Genomic DNA, 20,136 nt, shown 5'->3' with positions numbered 1-20,136 from the left:
CGTGACTGCCTTTGTGTTTCTCGCGAGAAAGGGAAGGCTCTCCGAGATCTAAATAAACGGAGGCTCTTTCGCTCGGCGGGAGACGGGAGACGGAAGCGACTTCGGCCTCCCCATCCCTGATCTCCTCGGATTGGCTTTCGCGGTTGCACACGCGCCGTTGTTCTACGGTCGGGAGTCTGGGCAGCGATGGCGACCTTTGTGAGCGAGCTGGAGGCGGCCAAGAAGAACCTGAGCGAGGCGCTGGGCGACAACGTGAAGCAGTGAGTACGGCCATACTTGCAGCTTTCGGACCACCGAGGCCTGAGCAGAGACCCTTCCCTCCCCCCCCTTTTCTCTTCCCTCCTCCCTTGAGTGCAGCCGACCCCTTCCGGGGCTACCGAGAGTGAGGAGGGCATCTACGCCCCTTTCCGCCGAGACCTAGCGGCCCTCTCTCCGAGTCCCGCGGGGGGCCGGCGGCGTCGCCATGGCAACGACGGGCAGCATTTCCCCGCCCTTCAGGCTCCACTCTCCTACTAGAGGCTACTCCGTAAGCGACCTCCCCTAGAGAGGGTGGGGGGCCCAGACCGCCGGAGTCCGACAGCAGCGAGGCCTAGGGAAAGGAAACCGTTATGGGATTAGAAAATTAGTAATACACACATGTATTGTATCTAGGTTATATTGTAACACATGTAAAATGTATGGGATTGCCTGTCATAGGGGGGAGGGAGTAGAGGGAGGGGGGGGATAATTTGGAAAAATGAATACAGGGGATAATGTTATAAAAAAAATTACTCATGCATATATACTGTGGAAAAAAATTCTAAAAAAAAATTGGTAATTATTATGAAATGCAACAAATTATAGCACTATTGCTAGCAGCTAGCATTTATGTAGTGCTTTAAGATTTGCAGAGTGCTTTAATGATAAATAGAATATTATTATTATTATATATTATTACGTTATATTTATTATATATTTATTATTTTATATATATCATTTTATTATATATTATTATATTTATTATTTCATTACATATCAAATTATATTTATTATTATGTATGTTATGAATACACTTTTCCATGAGAACCGAGTGAGATATTTGTAAAAAAGCATTTAGTACATTGTCACTTCTTAAGCGCTATCTGAATGCTTATTTCCTTCCCCTTCATAGAATGCCTTAAGGTTTGCAAAGTCCTTTGATAATAGGTAACAAATACACTTTATCTATATCTGTATCTTTTTTTTTTTTCCTGAGGCTGGGGTTAAGTGACTTGCCCAGGGTCACACAGCCAGGAAGTATTAAGTGTCTGAGACCACATTTGAACTCAGGTCCTCCTGAATTCAAGGCTGGTGCTCTTTCCACTGCGCCACCTAGCTGCCCCTATAGCTGTATCTTATGGGATAATATTTGTATAAAGTATTTAGGAAAGAACCTGGCACATAGTAGGCATTATGTAAATGCTTATTTCATTCCCATACATAGAGTGCTTTAAGGATCACAGAGTACTGTAGTAATATCTAGCACTTATAAAAACACTTTCATGTATATATTTCAAATAAGATAATATTTGTAAAAGAACTTACCACAGTGTCTGGCACATAGTATGATCACTATGAATGATTATTCCCTTCTTCACCCACCTACCTCCACTAAGCTTGAAATCAAGCCACCCTTTTCCATCCCAAATGAAGTCTGCCTATCTATGACTAGGACTATACAGCTTGTCCCAAAAGTCTAAGTACAGTTGAATCATAATTAAGTTTAAGACTTAAGCACAGGGGGCAGCTAGGTGGCGCAGTGGATAGAGCACCAGACTTGAATTCAGGAGGACCTGAGTTCAAACCTGATCTCAGATACTTAACACTTCCTAGCTGTGTGACCCTGGGCAAGTCACTTAACCCCAGCCTCAGGGGGGGAAAAAAAGACTTTAAGCATAAAGACTTTGGGGACAGTCTGCATATCAGGACTGTAAAATAGTGACCCCATAATACAAGGAACCAAGAATTATTCTTCTGTTTGAAAGTATTGCTTCTTTTCTTATTTGAATGAGTAAATAAATAAATGAATTTTTTTAGCAGCTCATTTATTAAGTGCTTACTACAGTCCAAATAAACTCCATTGAAGCCAATTTGCAAGGCATCTTTGGGATTTTTATACATATTTTTCCAAAGTTTCCCTGTATTCTGGAAGCTTTTCTCTCTTCTCCAAACACAGGGACAAGATTCCCATAGGGCTGTTTAACTGCCATCCTCCACTTCACCCTAGTTATGTGACTCTTGTTTTTTTCTAAGGTGTTCCAGTGGAGTTATGTATGCAGTCTCCATACAACCCACCATGATGCCTTTCTCCATTACTCTCTGTAATATCAAGCATTTATTAAGTGCCTGCTATGGCAGCATGTGCTGAATGCTGGGGATACAAAGGCAACTTAAAAAAAAAAATAGTTCCTGCGCTCAGGGAATTCTTAGTTTGATGGGATTTTGTTGTTGTTGTTCAGTCATTTCCATCATGGCTAATTCGTCATCACTCCATTTCGGGTTTTCTTGCAAAAATACTGGAATGATTTTCCATTTCTTTCTTTAGTTCATTTGACAGATAAGGAAACTGAAAGAGGGTTAAAGTGACTGTCCCAAGAGACATATAACTAATGAGTTTCTCAGGCCAGATTTGAACTCAAGATAAGTCTTTTCTAATTACAGTCTCTCTCTCCATTGTGCTACAAACTGTTTGAAGGCTGGAGGAAGTACTAGTGTTTCATACTATTGCCATATTTGCCAAGCAAAACACTAGTGATAAGACAAGCTTTCGCTTTTACTAGAAACTTTCAAGGGCTTGGATTGTTTTTTGAAAATTATCCAGCCAGGGGGCAGCTAGGTGGCGCAGTGGATAGAGCACCAGCCTTGAATTCAGGAGGACCCGAGTTCGAATCTGGCCTCAGACACTTAATACTTCCTAGCTGTGTGACCCTGGGCAAGTCACTTAACCCCAGCCTAAAATTTAAAAAAAAAAAAAAAGAAAATTATCCAGCCTGCTTTCATTCTCCTCTTCAACTCTGTACCTTTGAGTCCATGTAATATGCAATAATAATAGACATACATATATATGTGTACATGAATAATAAATAATAATAAACCTATCTCATTCATATATCAAAATCAATCACAATTCTTTGGAAGGTGTAACAATAGAAATCAACATATTAAATAACTGACATTACAGGAGCAAGGAGATATATGTTTGACCAAGCTATATACTACAGGTGGAAAAAGATGTTACAGCAGAATCCAGGTTCAGATGGAGACCTGTGGATACTTGTACTGAGAATACAAATAGAAAAATAAAAGCATCCCTACTCTCCAGGAGCTTACATTCAAATAGAGGCAGATCTGGACTATAAGTCTGGCACTCTATGCCCTGCCCCACCTAGCTCTTTGCAGTACATATACGGATAAATAGAAAACTTATATAAGATAAGCATTCACTGATTTGAATGTGTGTTGTGGGATACTAACAATTGGAGAAATAGAGAAAGTACTCTTGAAGGGAGATGGCATTTGATTTGAACTTTGAATGGAATTAGGGGTTTTGTATCATAGGTGAGGAGAGGGAAGATCACTTGTGCAAAGGCATGAATTTGAAGATGGGATGTTTTTGTGAATAATGCAAAGTAATTTAGTAGAGTAGGAGAGGGGAAATAATGTGTAATTATTCTGGAGAGATAGACTAAAATCAGAGTAGAGAAGGAACACTTCTAGCTGGGCACTATCTTTACAGGCTGGATGTAACACGAATAGCTTCATGAAGAAGGTGACATTTGAACTATTGCTTGAAAAATGTGGAATTTCAGCAGGTATAGATTGGGAAAGGGCATTCTAGGAGTAGGGAATGAGGTAAACAAATTCATGAATGTAGGAAAACCTGGATTTCAGGGCTATCTAGGGTGTAATCCAGTTAGGGTAGAGTATAGATTACATGAAATAAAATAGTATACAATAACCTTGAATTGCACAGTAGTGTGCATTCTGTGAGCTGAGTGGGAAGGATTGGTCCCAGTGGATTGACAAGATTAGAGTTGTGTATTAGAATTCTGGCTGCTGTGAATAGGATGGATTTCAGTGCAGACTAGTTAAGCAATTGCAATAAGTAGCTCACTCAGTAGGTAATGAGGCCAGAAACTAGGACTGGAGCATTGGGGATGGAAAGGAGCATGCACATTAGGGAGAGATCACAAGAAGAATATGCAGAATTACATGGAGGTGGAGGGGAGAATGAAAGTGGAATCAGCAGTTTGTGGGTGACTGGGAGAAAATGATGGTAAATTAAAAGAAAGGAAATTCAGGTATAGTAAAATGATGGATTTGGTTGTGGACACATTAAGTTTGAATTACCAGTTAGTGATCCAGACACAGGAATATAATAAATTCATTTGTAACTTTTGAGTCCAGCAGTTAAGCAGTCGAGTACAATGAAAAGACTTTAAATGTATGAACCTTCAAGTTTTGCTGCCCTGCCACTTAGTTTTTAATCTTGCGAATGTTGCTTAAGCTCACTGGCTCCTGAGGGTTTTTAAGGAAATCTAAAGTCATTTCCAGCTTTATCTGTGATTTTATGATAGATGTAGGAGTTTAAAAAAAAAAAAAAGAAAGAAAGAAAGAAAAAGAAAGTATTACTTGAAACTATGAAGTGGGATCTCTTAAGAGGGTGAATGCCAATACAAATTTTCTTGATCTTTTGTATAGTGCATTTGCATAGTGCCTCTTTATGTCTTGAGGGAATGCATTCTTCCTCATCTTGAAATAATTCTCTCCCTTTTCTAGTCATCTCTTTCCCTTATCCTTCCTTACATTTTTTCAAAATTATTTCAGTACCTTCTTTGCTCCCATTCACTTTGTATTATAGCAGTTAGATGAGTAAGTGGATAGAGTTCAGGGCCTAGAGTCAGAAGTGATCTTCCCTCTCCTCACCTATGATACAAAACCCCTAATTCCACTCAAAGTTCAAATCAAATGCCATCTCCCTTCAAGAGTACTTTCTCTATTTCTCCAATTGTTAGTATCCCACAACACACATTCAAATCAGTGAATGCTTATCTTATATAAGTTTTCTATTTATCTGTATATGTACTGCAAAGAGCTAGGTGGGGCAGGGCGCATAGAGTGCCAGACTTGTAGTCCAGATCTGCCTCTATTTGAATGTAAGCTCCTGGAGATTCAGGGCCTATAGTCAGAAGTCCCGAGTTCACTAGCTGTGTGATCTTGGCCAAATCACTTAATCCACTGGAGAAGAAAATGGCAAACCGTTCCTCCAGTATCTTTACCAAGTAAACCCCATGGATAGTGTGATCCATGGTGTTATGAAGAGTTGGACAGTACTTGACAACAGTAGTAACAGCAACTATATATATATGTGTATGTGTGTGTGTGTGTGTGTGTGTGTGTGTGTGTGTAAGTTAATCTTCTTTTCCCTTTTTTTCAAAATACACATGTTATATAGTAATGTACATGGTAAGAGTGAGGGGAAGGCATTTACCTGTAATGGAGACTAGGAGAGTATGGCCACAATAATATTGTGTCTATTAGTATAAAAATTTAAAAAGTCTCAGCATCAAAGTATGAGCTTGTCATTAAATGTTTGGCAGGTCAAAGAACCTAGATTTCCTGACCCTTGTTTTTCCAAAAGGCCTATTAAATTTTATTAGTAGTTCTAAACTCAGAAGGCCTCCTTTCTCTTAATAGCAAGGACTGAAATAAGATATTCTAAGCCTTTTCTAGTTTTTGGATTGCTTGACTTTCAGTAAACTTTCTCATACTCTATATTCCATATTAAAAGAAATAAATTCTGGAGTTTTTCATGCATATACACTTAAACATCTTACTTACCCTTGTCTTCAGTATGAAAGACAAACTAGAAATTGTCATTTATACATAGATATTAAAATAAATTTCTATATTTTATTTTTTAGGATAACATAATTACCTAAATATTCCTAGTATTTCCTCTTACTCCCCCCCCCCCCAGCTTTGAATATTACAGATTACATTAGATAATAGACTATATTTAATTACTCCAGATGTTCTTACTGGTTTAAAACCTTTCCAACATCTTAAATCATAGTATATTTAAGACTCTGGATGTTATTTGTAGTCAGAGAGGAATGAAAAAATACCTGAATCCTTTATTGTCTAACCCGTTTCTCTTGTTCTTTCTGTCTTGTTTAGGCCTTTTTCTGACCTTGTCTAATCCAAGGCAACTTGCTTTTCAAGTTCTTCCTGATTGGTCTCCTCAGAAGTAGTATGAATCCCAATTAGAACTGAATTCTGTCCCAACCACTTGATGCTAACCTTAATATCTATGTCTTTATTACATTGGTTTTCTTTCACTTTTTCATTATAAAGGAGGCCGTGTTTTGTATCAGAAGAACATTAGACTGGAGTTAAGACTAGGCCCAATTCACCCTCCCTGAAGCTTTAAGCTACTCATCTGGCTTTGTTTGGACCTTGGTTCTCTCATCTTTATAAAGGAGGTGTGAAGACTAGACCATCTCTTAAGTCTTTTTTTCACTCTAAATTTGTGTGATTCTTTGTATTAATGTCTAAAAATGTGTTACAGATCCATTGTGGATAGTTTGTAACCTAGCATGGTTGAGGTCAAAACCAAATTAACCAAACATCTAGTTAGTTTGATATTTTTAAGTACAAATAATGCCATTTTGAAGTTAAAAAAATTAGTCTGTTGGCAGAGGTATATGGCAGTATTATATGGTCCTATCTTTCTCATAAAATTGAAGCTACCTTTTCAGACCATTAGGAATTGTTTTCTATGGTCTTAGCTCCTTTTTTTGTTATTTGGTGAGAATGGGAGTGGGGATAATTGTCATACTACAGTTTTGTTTCATTTTGTTTAATGAATGTTTAGTTATTTCTTTTCTTTAAAAAATGTGTATAAGTTTTTATTATTGATAATATTTTTCAGCAGTTAATGAATAGCAAGTTAAAAAGTAGTAATTTAATGGTTCTAAAATGCAAATTCAATTGAACAAGCATTTATTAAAAGTACCATTGTATTTAAAAGATTATGCTAGGCACTGGAAAGAAAAAGTAAAAATTTAGCTATTTCTGCCTATAAAGAGCTTCTGTAATATGTAACCAGAGTAGGAGGGTATGTAACCAAGTAGGAGGATAAATTTTAGATTAAACACATAGAAAAGATGTCCAAAAGACCTATATTGACCCAGATTATAATGTAATTGGGAAATGTTTAACAAAATAAATAAAAATAGAATGAAGCATAGAAAATATTAATATATGGTTTACTGAGCCAATATATGACCACAAGGATCCTTTTGTACAGTTTTGTGGCCTTGCTTTTAGATGCCTTTGGCAAGTTTGGTAAAGTCTGAATGTTGTTTTTTAATGCACAAAATGAAATATTTAAGATTACAAAGGAAACCAATTATATTGGATTAAAGATCTATTTTTCCCCATCCAAATATTCATGGACCCCTGAAATCTATAACTCCAAGTCAAGAATTCTTGATCTTGTCCAACCCTCTCATATTCCATATAAGGAAACTTGGACCCAGAAAGTGATTTGCTAGAGACAGGTACTAAGTGTTAGTTAACACTAGAATTTGAACCTAGATTCAGCATTGTTATTAGTGTTTTTTCCTACTGAAATATGACCCTTAGTAAATAAATACATTGTAAGTTGAGATTAGAAAAAAATAATAAAAACTGAAGGAATCTGAGAAGGCCTCATATTACTGACTATTGAAAAATAACAATGTTATTAGAGAAAGAGAGACATTCAAATTGTGATCACAGCAGTGGGGTAAGTCCTGCCTGGCTGGAAACCAACTTTGAGTGATTCTTTACTCAGGCTACAATACAAGACAGTCTGTTTAAATTAAATTGTCTCATTACAAAAATTCACACAGAACTTTTAGGAATTGATATAGATATTAGAAAGTTGCATGAAGATCCATTTAAGTTTGTTCATAAATTGCCTTTTAGATGAATCTTAACTTGAATATGCCATAACAACTACCTAAGTTTATGGCTAGATGGACATCAATATAAAAATTCTTTCCTGGCACTAAGTTAAAACAAATATTACTCTTTCTAATAATGAATTAGAGAATAAAAGTCTATACAAAATTATTTCTGCTTTTCTCTTCTAGGAGTTGACCTTTTTTCAATGTTTAAAACTTTTTCTTGCAAGTTCTCAGGAATTCAAAACTGATTTCCTTTGTGATGTTTGGAAATCCAGCATTTGAACTATTCAGCCAAATGTCCAATGATTTCCTTTGGTTTAACCATCATATTTGGATATAAATGTAAAATATGAAATACAAGGCATTAAAAAGATGTAAGGGAGTAATAGGATGGCTCTGGTTTTTTAAAAAGTTGTCTTCCTGTTTTAAGTTGTCATCTTAAGTTCTTTTCCTGGTGTTCATAAGACAGTACTTTTTAGAACAGATAAAAAATTAAATGTTGACAGCTAAAACCTGTGGTTGTTCTGCCTCTATCTCCTTCATGCAGATATTGGGCTAACCTGAAATTGTGGTTCAAACAGAAGATCAGCAAAGAAGAATTTGATTTGGAAGCTCATCGGCTCCTCACACAGGAAAATGGTAAAAAAAAAAAAAAAAAAAAAAAAAAAAAAAAAAAAAAAGCACAACTAATGGGGAATTGGTTTTGTTCCCCTTCCTATCCTCCTACAAAAAGTACAATAGACCAGAGTCCAGTGTCACTGCATAAAATTTTAGTTTAAATGTATATAAGGCTACCCTCACAAAATGTGCATTGAGCAAAGAAATTAGAATTGTAATTCATGGAGAATTTAAATTTTTCTTACAGTTTAGATTTACCTAGTAGTTGCCTTATGTTATTGTAAATGCTTTTGTGTTTGTAGTAGTGTTGTAATTTGTGCAAACTTTATTTTTCCAGTACATTCCCACAATGATTTCCTCTTGGCTATTCTCACTCGTTGTCAGATTTTGGTTTCTGCACCTGGTAAGCTGAACTTTTTTTTTTTTTTTTTTTTTTTTGAAGGGGAGTGGAAAGTGGAAAAATGATTCCCTTCTCATACCTGCATAGATTTTTTTTTTTTTTAATGTCCATGTGTCCTTTAACGCCCAAGAAGAAAAATGCTAAGTACAAATTCTCATTAGAATACTTTTCTTAAATCTAATTCTTTTGCCATTCTCTCTCTCCCCCTTCCTCTTTTCCTGTCTAGTTTTTTACTTATTCATTTTCTGGACATTAGTTTGTTTAGGTAGATGGTTGAAAGGTGAAGAAGTTGGTGGAGAAGAAGGTAGTATAAGGACAGTTAGCCAGGGATGAAATCAAGTTCATGGGCAAGAGTCTTTCAAAAAGATAAAAGAATGAGTGAAGGAGATTGGATGTTTGAAACAGCTTAAAAGCAAGAACAAGTAAAGTGAAAAATAAAGTAGTAGTGGTCTTAGCAGAACCTAAAACTTTCTAGAAGATTGATTTTTTTTTTCCTTTTTTTTTTTTTTTTTTTTCCCTGAGGTGGGGTTAAGTGACTTTCCCAGGGTCACACAGCTAGAAAGTGTTAAGTGTCTGAGACCAGATTTGAACTTGGGTCCTCCTGAATTCAGCTGGTGCTCTATCCACTGCGCCACCTAGCTGCCCCTAAGATTGAGTTTTTGTTTGATATCTTCCTTTAATAAAAATATCCTCATTTGGAGTGTTGTTCAGAACTCTTAATGTTATTGTATCAAGTTTGGTACAGACTGTATTCAGGCAGTCAAACATTCAGTGAGTGACTCCTGTGTCAGGCACCTTGCTTCGCATGGAGGATACAAAGACAAAAAAAAGCAGCCTTCTATCTCTGAAGGAACTTACAGTCAGTTGTTAAAGGGATGTTGGTGAAGATATCTAGGAGACAAACAACATTGGAGAGAGAGGCAGGTTAATTTTCTCCTTTGAATCTAAAAAAATCTGGGTGGAGCAGTGGTTCTTCTACCAGATTAAATAAAAAGAGGCAAATTCTTCTATTATTCATATTGTTAGGTTTATATCCTCTTATCTTTTTTTTTTTTTTTTTTTTTAAATCAATAAATCAGATATTTGAGAACTGGGAGCAGCACAAGCCCAGTGCTTCATCCTTTGGTGACTGATATTTCATCTCATCTTTCCCCACTGACATCTTCATTTTTAACCATTTTTTCCTTGTACCGCCTTACAAAACAGGATAAGGTTAGCTATCTGGAATTCTCTTTTTTACAGTCCATAATGCTCTGAAACAGTAGCTCTTTCTTCCAAAACTATGTAGAGTTTTGTTTTTTTAACTTTTTTGTAAAATGGTCAATTCCTGTTAAAAAACCATCTTATATCAAGCAAGCTGGCATATTGGCTAGAGAGCTGTCCTCAAAACCAGGAAGACTTCAGTTCAGGTAATATCTCTAATACAACTTAGCTATGTGACTGTTGGCAAGTCATTTAATTTTCAGTGCTTGAGACCAAAGGACCAAATCTAGCCTTCTATTTTGGCAAAGGCCAAACTAAGAATGGTATTTATATTTTAAAATAAAAATTTTAAAAAGTAAAACAAATTTTAAGAAGGTAAAAATCATTCTTTATTCCTTGGTTGTACAAAAACATGTGATGGACAGTTTTGTGGGCTATCCTTGGCCTGAGTTTTCCATCTTTTTTCAGATTGCAAATTGCAGAGTAGGTGCCCATCTGCATTGTTGGAAGAAGTTTCCTCACCTAGGAGTTAGTTCTCTATACCATTGAAATTTCATGTTTAGAAACTGAGTCCTGGAAATTATGATTAGGAGAGAAAATTAGAGTATAAGCATATAGAATCCTTTTTTCTTTCTTGTCTTATATTTTCTAAGAAAAGCATATTTAATTGCTGTTAGAATCTTTATTGTTATGAATTCATGCTCTTTTCTTGCTTTTTAGAGGGTGCTGGGTCTTTACCCTGGACAGGAGGTTCTGCAGCTAAACCTGGAAAGCCCAAAGGAAAGAAAAAACTTTCTTCAGTTCGACAGAAATTTGATGTGAGTTATTTCTGAGTGAGCTTGGTAATAATTGCTAACATTGTGACTTAACTAATTTCCATATAATTTTTCTAAATAGTGGAGTCTTTCCAAAAAATTGAGATGTATAAAACATTGACTTTTAGGAGAAAAAGACAATGCTGCTTCAAAGTTGTAATTGATTTTATAAATTTGTGCCCAATACATTTTGTGTGTTTACAATTTTTTTTTCCTTAGTTGCATACTAGTTTCTTATTATGTTGATGAATATTTAGTCAACCAAAAGCAAAATCTGTTTTCTCTACATCCTCTTAAATATTAATTTCTGAACATGCTAAGGTACATATCATAGGTAGAAGAAAGACCATAAAGACCCAAGCCAATAGTTCTTAAGTTTAAGTGAGGAAATAAACCTTGATTTGTCAAGTGTTGTACAGCTAGTGAGTGAGTGACATGGAATAGGAACCAAATTTCTAGATTCTTGAACTTTTTCTTTTCCCTGCACTTTGCTGTAATGTTATAATCTGTTTTAGTACTGGTGGTTTTCATGTCTGTATTTTATTTTAGTACTTTAGGACATTCTTTATTTAACTATGTTTCAAGACTATCTTTTATCTCGGGTATCATTGTGAATATCATAGGAGTAACTTGTACTTCTAATTAACTTCTTTAGGGCAAAAAATGTTCTGTAACTATTTGTTTCTTATATCAGTTTTAAGTGATTTTCTCATGCCCTTAGGATAAATACAAACTCCTTAGACTTCCATTTGAAGTTTTTTCTAATCTGATTTCATCCTAGCTATCTGGACCCTTTTTTCACATATTTTGTATTTCATTTACACTGGACTAATCTGTTCTCTGAATTTTCCTTTCCATTTTCATGCTTTCACACAAGCCATTTTTCATACTTTGAATCATCCCTTATGTCCACATTTCAGAAACTTCATCAGGACTAAAGTGTACTTAGTACTCATGAAGCTTTTCTTGGTGGTCTTCATCTGTCCCTTCCTTCCTACCTAGTTGTTGGTATTCTCTTCTTCCTCAATTTTTTTTTTTATACTTTGCTTATTTGCATACATGTTATGTTGTGCTCTTCCCTCAGAATGTAAGCTTCTTGAGGATTTGACTATTTAATGATAACCTCATCATCAACAAATACTTTTATACCTACTCTTCTGTATTTTAAATGAGAGGGTTCTTATTCTGGGGTTTCTGAATTTTATTTGAATATATTGACATATGTTAAAATACATATTGAAATCATATTAAATAGAATTGGTTTCCTTTGTATTTTTATGTATTTTATTTTATGTGTTTAAAAACATCTTGAGAAAGCTTTATACTGCCAAAGGGGTCATGGCAAACAAAAGATTAAGAACCCTGTTTTGAATTTTGGCTTCATACTAATGCAAAATTTGTCAACAAATCTATTTCATTGGTTATCTAGACATTTTCGGTGTTTAACGAAGGCATTGATAATATATAGATATTCTTGAAACTTAGTTTCAAGACATACAGACTTAAAAATATTCTTGTCATTTTAATTTAGAATACTTTTATGTACTTCTTATCTTCTTGCTACCTATAATTATTATCTAGTAGAGGGCCTTGCTGGCTGTAGGCACTGAATGATAATTGAATCGAGTTACTAGATATATTATTAAAATAGAATCTCTTACAGTATATGTCCATTAGTTTTCTTAAGTTTCATTTGTTTCATAAAGTGCTATCTTGATTTCTAATGTTAGAATGATCTAGTGGATACATGCCTTCAGCATTACTTGTGAAGTGATGGATTGTACACATATTATTCTTTAATTTTCCTTTTAATATGTAAAACTAAAATTGGTACATTGGGACACTGAGTCCATTTAAAACACAGGTGGAATTTATATTGGTCATTTCTGTTTGTGCTTTGTTCTAAGTCACTGTTATGAGTAATAACAATAGTTGTTACCCCACAGCATAGATTCCAGCCTCAGAATCCACTGTCAGGAGCCCAGCAGTTTGTGGCAAAGGATCCACAGGACGATGATGATTTGAAACTTTGTTCTCATACAATGATGCTTCCTACTCGGGGCCAACTGGAAGGGAGAATGATAGTAACTGCGTATGAGCATGGGCTGGACAATGTCACCGAAGAGGCAGTGACTGCTGTTGTATATGCAGTGGAGGTTAGGTGGTTGTCATAAGATAATAATGTTTTCCATATTTTAATATGAAGTGTTTTTAGGATAAGAGATGATGTTACAAAATAAGACTTATGAAACTGATTCCATAATTTCTGATTTCTAAGAATTAAAATCCTTTTTATTAACCTATCATGGGTCAAGGATCATATTATTTTTATTCCTGATGATAATGTGTAAAAGATTTCTGTATGTTTTTAGAAAGGTAGCTTTTAAGAGAAGCTTTTTTTTTTTTTTTTTTTTTTCTTTAATGAATTCTTCATTTTGAATGAGGAATCTGAACATTTAGTTTCCAGTGGAAAAGTGCAGCATTAGGAGTTGGAAAATCCCTATTCTGTTCTCACCTTCTCTGTTTTTTTGAGCTCCCTGTTGTTGGGCAAAATCCCTTAATCTTCCTGAACCTCCATTTCCTTGTCTTTGATTTGGAGTTAAGAAGACTTGCAGGGTTATTTTGAAATCAAATGGGAGAATTATATGAAAATGCAGATGGTCTAAGGTTAATACTGATCTCTCTGAGGTGATCCAGAGGACTAAAGGTAGTTATTAGCCTATCTTTTTTGGCCTGTCCTTATTGTTGAGTATCTTGTACATAGTAGATGTTTCAGACATTTATTGAATGTATTAATTTGATCAGTCAGTTTTTCCCCTATATTTATCTCCAGATCTTTTAAGGCAGACCTTTCATTTTTTAATAAAAAATTATCTAGTAAATATGACCATAATCTCCTCAAATAGATTTTGGGGATTTCGTTAATCTCTTTTAGTTGCCATTTCTCACCAATAACAGGTTACTTTTATATAAAAGAAACTGAAAAAAAAAAATACATGTAAGTTTCTAAATTTTTTAAGTGTATTACTGAATTTCACTTTGAGGGTTCTGACTGGTCAGTTTCTGAAATGAAACTTTGCTTTGAAAATATTTTTTTTATTACTAGTGGGAGAATGAAACAATATTCATTGGGAATTTTGCCTTTTGCTCATTTCCTTTTGCATCTCATTTGTGTTAAAATATAAAGTTCGTTGGTATTTTCCTAAAGGTTTTCTTTACATTCTGCAGAATTGGCTACTTCATCTTGATTTAGGGGTCTTAAACTTTTTTGAACTAGCCATACTTAGCACATGATTGGGGGGGGGGAAATATATATATATATATATATATATTAGTAAAAAAAATGTTGTAGGCCAGATTCCTTTCTGGATTTTTAGTATATTAGTCCTGTAATAAGCTTAACTCATCCATTGTGGACTTAGATTTAAGAGAAAGGATAAAATTGAACTTTTAAGATTATTGCTATTATTAGATTGTAGCTCTTTGAAATTCAAATTTTGTATAGAACTACCAACCTGAGAATAGGGCTGAAGGGGGGAAATGATTTTCATTCTTTCCTTTCCCCTACATTTTCCAACTGCTCTCGGGGTTTTTGTCTCTGGCCAGTCCTATGAATTTTCACATCACTCTCAACATGAATTAAGTCTGTCCTATATTTGCCACCAAATAAATTCTAATAGTAGTTAAGAGGTCAGTGAATGTTTTATGATTTCCTCTTTTTTTTTTTTTGTTCTTTATAGAATCATCTTAAAGATATCCTGACGTCAGTGGTATCAAGAAGAAAAGCTTACCTGTTACGGGATGGTCATTTTAAATATGCATTTGGTAGCAATGTGAATCCACAGCCTTACCTAAAGAATAGTGTAATAGCATATAATAACTTAATTGAATGGTAAGTGAGATTTTGAATGATTGCACATTTTTAAGTTCTCTCATTATTCAATGACTGAGAGATAAATGACCAGCTCTTAAAAGATAAATGATTATTTTAATTCTCATATCCAGCCAGAGTGCTTTGGATAGCTTTCACTTAATCTTCCTTCCTTTCTTCAATTCTGAACTCATTTTTCTGGAGTTTGACTGCTCCTGGAACATGATATCTACCTGAAATCTTTCTCTTATCCACTTCCTTTCTAAAATATCTGGGCCAGAATGGAGTGTTTCTTAGAATTTATATCCTGTTGAATGTTCAGGTAGTATCTAAAGGCTGGCAGAAATTTAGGATCTGAATGTGTAATATGATTGTGTATCTTGTCTTAAGACTAGAACCACAGGGAAATCACACTTTTACTTCATATTTCCTGTCTTTTACATTCTTTACTGTATGCTTTATCAAATTAATTGTTCTCATGCATCTGTTCCTTTACATACATTTTTTTCCTGAGACTCTTTGAGAGCTTCTTTTATCTCAATCCAGCTGCTCCCATCCATTCTTCCTCCCCTCCCCTGCAAAGTGATACATTTTCTCAGCAGTTGAAAAAAATAAATTGTTTATACTTTCTTTTTATCAGTTATTAGAAGAAGCTAGGTTTTTACCTATTATCTCTGTAGTGTTCAGGTTGAGGGGAGTAGGTGGAATGAAAAGAACAAGATGCTAATAGGGAAGTTTGGCAGGAAATGATGCCTGTGTAGAAAGAAAGTATAAGACAAAGCAGAGAAATGGTACTGAAAAGGCTGGGCACAGGAGAGTGTGATAGAAATGATAGACTTTAAAGGATATATCCAACCAGTACCCATTTAGAGGCACCATCTTGAGGAGAACAGAATATTTAGATTCTTTTAACTGATATTTTCTTCTAAATTTCAATTTGTAGATTACTGTTTTGATCATCTTCTGGCAGCAAGTGATGTCCATCTCAATTCAGTGTTTTTAAAAATTTCTAATTAATTTCTAAGCTCTTCTTTTTCCCTACAGAAAGACTACCGTTCTCCAACTTGATTACTGAGCCAGTGCCCCTGCAGAGGGCAGTGTCCCCCCTCTTCCTCAACCAATCCCTGCTATGGTTTTACTTTGAACTGCTTGGCAGGATGACAGTGATTTAGTGAATTGTTGAACTGACCCATGTTAGTTGTTTTACTCAGTCATTTGAAGAAGATCCTAGTCTTTAGTATGATATTTTCTTGTTTGCCCTCAATATAATTAGAATGATCTCTCTTATATGCAGAAATGAAATATTGTGCCTGTTAGGTATAATAATAACTCCTGATAGGCTCTTAGCATCTCTTTTGTACAGTACAGCTTTTCTTGACTTTTACTTCTATTCAGAGAAAGTCCTAGTGCTTTCTGTAGTCGAACAGCCAATTATTTTTGTTACCTTTAATACACCTTATTTTTTACACCCTATTTTTTAACTACTTATTCCATTTCTTAAATCTGAATTGTAAGCTACTAAAAGGATGAGGACCAAATTTCATATTGATTTATAAATGTCACAGGCTTTGCTTAATACCTTGTTCTTACTAGAAACCCAGTGAATATTGACTTGAGATTAAAGTTGCATTTATATTTGAAGTACTATACCAAATGAGGTTAATTATAGTAGGTAGGGATATGTAAAAGTAATGGAATGTTATTGCTCTATAAAAAATAATGATCAAGCTGATTTTAGAAAGACCTGGAAAGGTTTACATGAACTGATGCTGAGTGAAACAAGCAGAACCAGGAATACATTGTACACAATAACAGCAAGAATGTGTGATGATTAACTATGAAAGACTTGGTATCTTCTCAATGGTTCAGTAATTCAAAACAATCCCAATAAACTTTGGATAAAAAATGACATCTGCATTTAAAAAAAGAACCAAGGAAACTGAATATAAATTAACACATGCTATGTTCACTTCTTTTTTTTCTCTCCTGTGGTTTTTCTCTTTTGCTCTTGTTTTTTCTCTCCCACCATGATTCATAAAAGCAATGTGCCCCAAAATAATTTAGAAAAAAAATTATAATATATATACATATATATCATACTATATTTTTCAAGTGTCATGTCTTCTAGTAGAGAACTATATAAAATGTTAACATTAATATTGAAAATGTCAAATTAGAGCCTGGTAGTAAGATCTCATTTGAAGGCGCATAAGAACTGTTGCAACAGCCTAAACATAGCTGCAGTGGAACCTTCTGAGTCTGGAAGGCAGCTGTTTCAAAATAGAAATATCCAATTCTTTCTACCTGTGGCTTATTCAAGTTTGCACAGACTAAATATGGAGGTTGGTTCTCTAAATTATGTTAAAGATGCTTTTAAAATTTAAATAAAAAAATTTAATAAGCATACACAGATCCCATTTGCTCAAATGACTGCACTGAATAAAGTCTATATGATAGGTAGAGCTTTTTACTTGTCAGGCATCAGTAATTTATAGAGCTGCACAAAATATTTTTGTGTTATTACTGACAAAGTTAACAGATGGAAATAGAGAAAACTTGACTTGGATCAGAAAAAGACATTCTTGCATTAAACCTAACTTAACAGCTGCACTGAAGAGCTTTCCCAGCCTGACAGGCAGCTGCTTAAAAACAATGATTGAGCCCATTCAAGTTCACACAAATTAAATAGAAAGATTGGTTCTGCTGTTAAAATGAAGACTAATGTTTGAAAAGCAAACTTATGTCCTATTCACTCAAATTATTGTTATTGTATTTTTGTTGAAAAATTCTATTTTTGCTTTCTTTCAGCCCTCCAGCATATTCCGTTCCTTCTGCTGGTCAGAATCCAGCTTCCCACCCACCTCCTGATGATGCTGAGCAGCAGGCAGCTCTCCTGCTAGCTTGTTCAGGGGATACTTTGCCAGCTTCGCTGCCTCCTGTAAACATGTATGACCTTTTTGAAGCTTTACAGGTAAATCAGTGCCTACTCATTACTAAACTGTATTTATAGCTTTAAGAAGCTTGCAGAATTAAATAATAAAAAAAAAAAAAAAGTAAGCTCGCAAAAAACTTTGAGTAACCTCTTCCTCATGGACCAGGTGTCAGGTATACCATAGGAGTTCTATGCAGAAGCTGTTGCCAATGCCTAAACTGTAGGACATAGGTAAAGAAATAACGATATTAAGTTTTCAAATTTGAAATTTGTGAATGATCACACTGTTGGTCAGTTTATCTGGTTCTGATTTGAGTCTGAATTAATCTGTATAGTATGTGAGTCCTGTATTTGATCATTAATGCAGAAAAAAATAATTGTGCTAACAAACATTTAGGAATATTTTACATTACAATTATAGGTACACAGAGAAGTGATTCCCACACATACAGTATATGCCCTGAACATTGAAAGGATCATCATGAAACTCTGGCATCCAAATCATGAAGAGCTTCAACAAGATAAAATTCATCGGCAACGTTTGGCAACTAGGGAGGGGCTCCTCCTCTGCTGATGTAGCAGTTGAGTTCTGAGAGCTGAACTTTTAAGCAGACTGATGTCTACGTACTGGATTTTTTTGTGTGTGTCTACATTTCAAGGCTGAAATGTGCAATGCATAACCACTTCCTATGGAAATGACTGATGTTTAATGTATTTATGTGCTACTATGAAGCCATAACATAAACTTGATCTTTGTTAATGATCCATCTCTTCCTGATGCCATCCTCTACTCCTAACCCCCTTGCCCAAAGTAGATCCTGTTTCTTTTATTTGATTCAAAGCTGATTGATTTGAGAAATTTAGTACCAAGGACTAGCTGGAATTTGCCTCGGGCCCTGCAGGTATCTTGCTGGGTTTGTGCCAGTAATTGTCTTAGAAAAGCTTTTATGTATCCTCTTTTCTATGATAAGAAGAAAGATCCAGGTTTTGAGTGAAGGACTGTTGATCCACATTCCAGCAGAGACAATGTAGGCATTTTCAGAAATGCAAAAAGAAACACTTTAGTGTTATATTTAAATGATGTAAATAGTCCCAAAATAACTCAGTTATTTCAGCTCCATAGAAATATAATTTAGTATTACTGCAGATGGCTATATGCCTTTTCTTTTGCATTAAAAAAATCTGGTTCAGGAATGCAATAATAAATATGAAATTACTTCCATGATTAACATTTCTCTATGGAGAAGTCTTCTTGCCAAGTCCTTAGGTAGGACCACCATTTTGCCACATCCACAAATTATCAGTGCTTAGAAGTTGGATCTTCTCGATTTAAAGACACCTACCTATAGTTAGAATTGTTTTTGATTGTATTTTTAATGCCACCTGGAAACTGATATTGCTAACTGAAATGCCCTAGGCAGACCAGTTTAAAATGCAGCTGTACTCCTATACATGTACATATATTATCTATAAATGTTCCTTTAGTAAAATAGTTTTATTCTTTGTTGTTATAAACTGGAACTTGAAAAATAAATTCTTAAAAAAATTAATTACATGGCAAATATTGCCTTCCATGGGATGAATATTACATGTAACAGTATTCTAAAAATCACATGATAATGGTTTTGTGACATTCAAAAGTAATGCTATGTTTCAGGACAATCTATTCAAAATACATTTTAAAAGTACAAGTATGAAAAGCCCTTTTCAGAACACTCCATTTCTGGTGTTTTAAAAGGGATTTTTTTGTTTGTTTGTTTTATTTTGAAATGATCCATCTAAACCTTTTCCTATTCAATAGCTAAGACTAAACAAAAGTTAATTTTCTATTGTAGTGCTTCTATTCATGGTTAGCAGACTTTAAATTTTATTCTGAGGGTAGTATTTGGCTTGTTTTAGGACTAGACACTTGATGGATAATGGGAAGAGGCAGAACTCTAGATTTCTATGTTGTCAGTGGGAGGACCATGCACAGATGGGTTTTTACAAATTATTAAACTGGCTCTCAGTTTTTTCACCTTTTACAAAAACCAAATTTTGATGCTTCTGCTAATATTAATCAGGTCAGTTGTCATCTTGAGAGATTCTTGTTATGGGTTAAATTTTATACATAGCTGTTTTTGGAAGGCTCCCATTTGGTTGCCAAATTAAATTTGGATACAATTATTTTATTTCTTCCCCTCACATCCAGAAATCTCATCTAAGCCATGTGTTAATGTCTCTCTTTTATGGTTATGTGACAGAACCACCAATCCCAGGAAGTGAATAAAATGTAAAGTGCAGTAAGATATGCAGTGTCCTGAAGAGGAGACGACAAAACTTTA

At 34.8% G+C, this 20,136-nt stretch overlaps 1 protein-coding gene across 1 annotated transcript; it reads left to right on the top strand.

Moving 5' to 3' along the window:
* The first annotated feature begins 28 nt into the window (after positions 1-28).
* On the top strand, positions 29-20,100 carry TADA1 (transcriptional adaptor 1). Its single transcript, XM_074266493.1, has 8 exons — positions 29-260; positions 8,521-8,612; positions 8,929-8,994; positions 10,915-11,012; positions 12,956-13,165; positions 14,750-14,901; positions 17,689-17,851; positions 18,234-20,100. Exons 1-8 carry the CDS (start codon positions 187-189, stop codon positions 18,384-18,386), a joined length of 1,008 nt encoding a protein of 335 aa, XP_074122594.1. The 5' UTR covers positions 29-186; the 3' UTR covers positions 18,387-20,100.
* The last annotated feature ends 36 nt before the right edge of the window (positions 20,101-20,136 follow it).

This window comes from Sminthopsis crassicaudata, chromosome 4, assembly GCF_048593235.1.
Source record: "Sminthopsis crassicaudata isolate SCR6 chromosome 4, ASM4859323v1, whole genome shotgun sequence".
In the NCBI taxonomy this organism is placed as follows: domain Eukaryota; kingdom Metazoa; phylum Chordata; class Mammalia; order Dasyuromorphia; family Dasyuridae; genus Sminthopsis; species Sminthopsis crassicaudata.
This window is presented reverse-complemented; position numbering and strand designations above follow the sequence as displayed.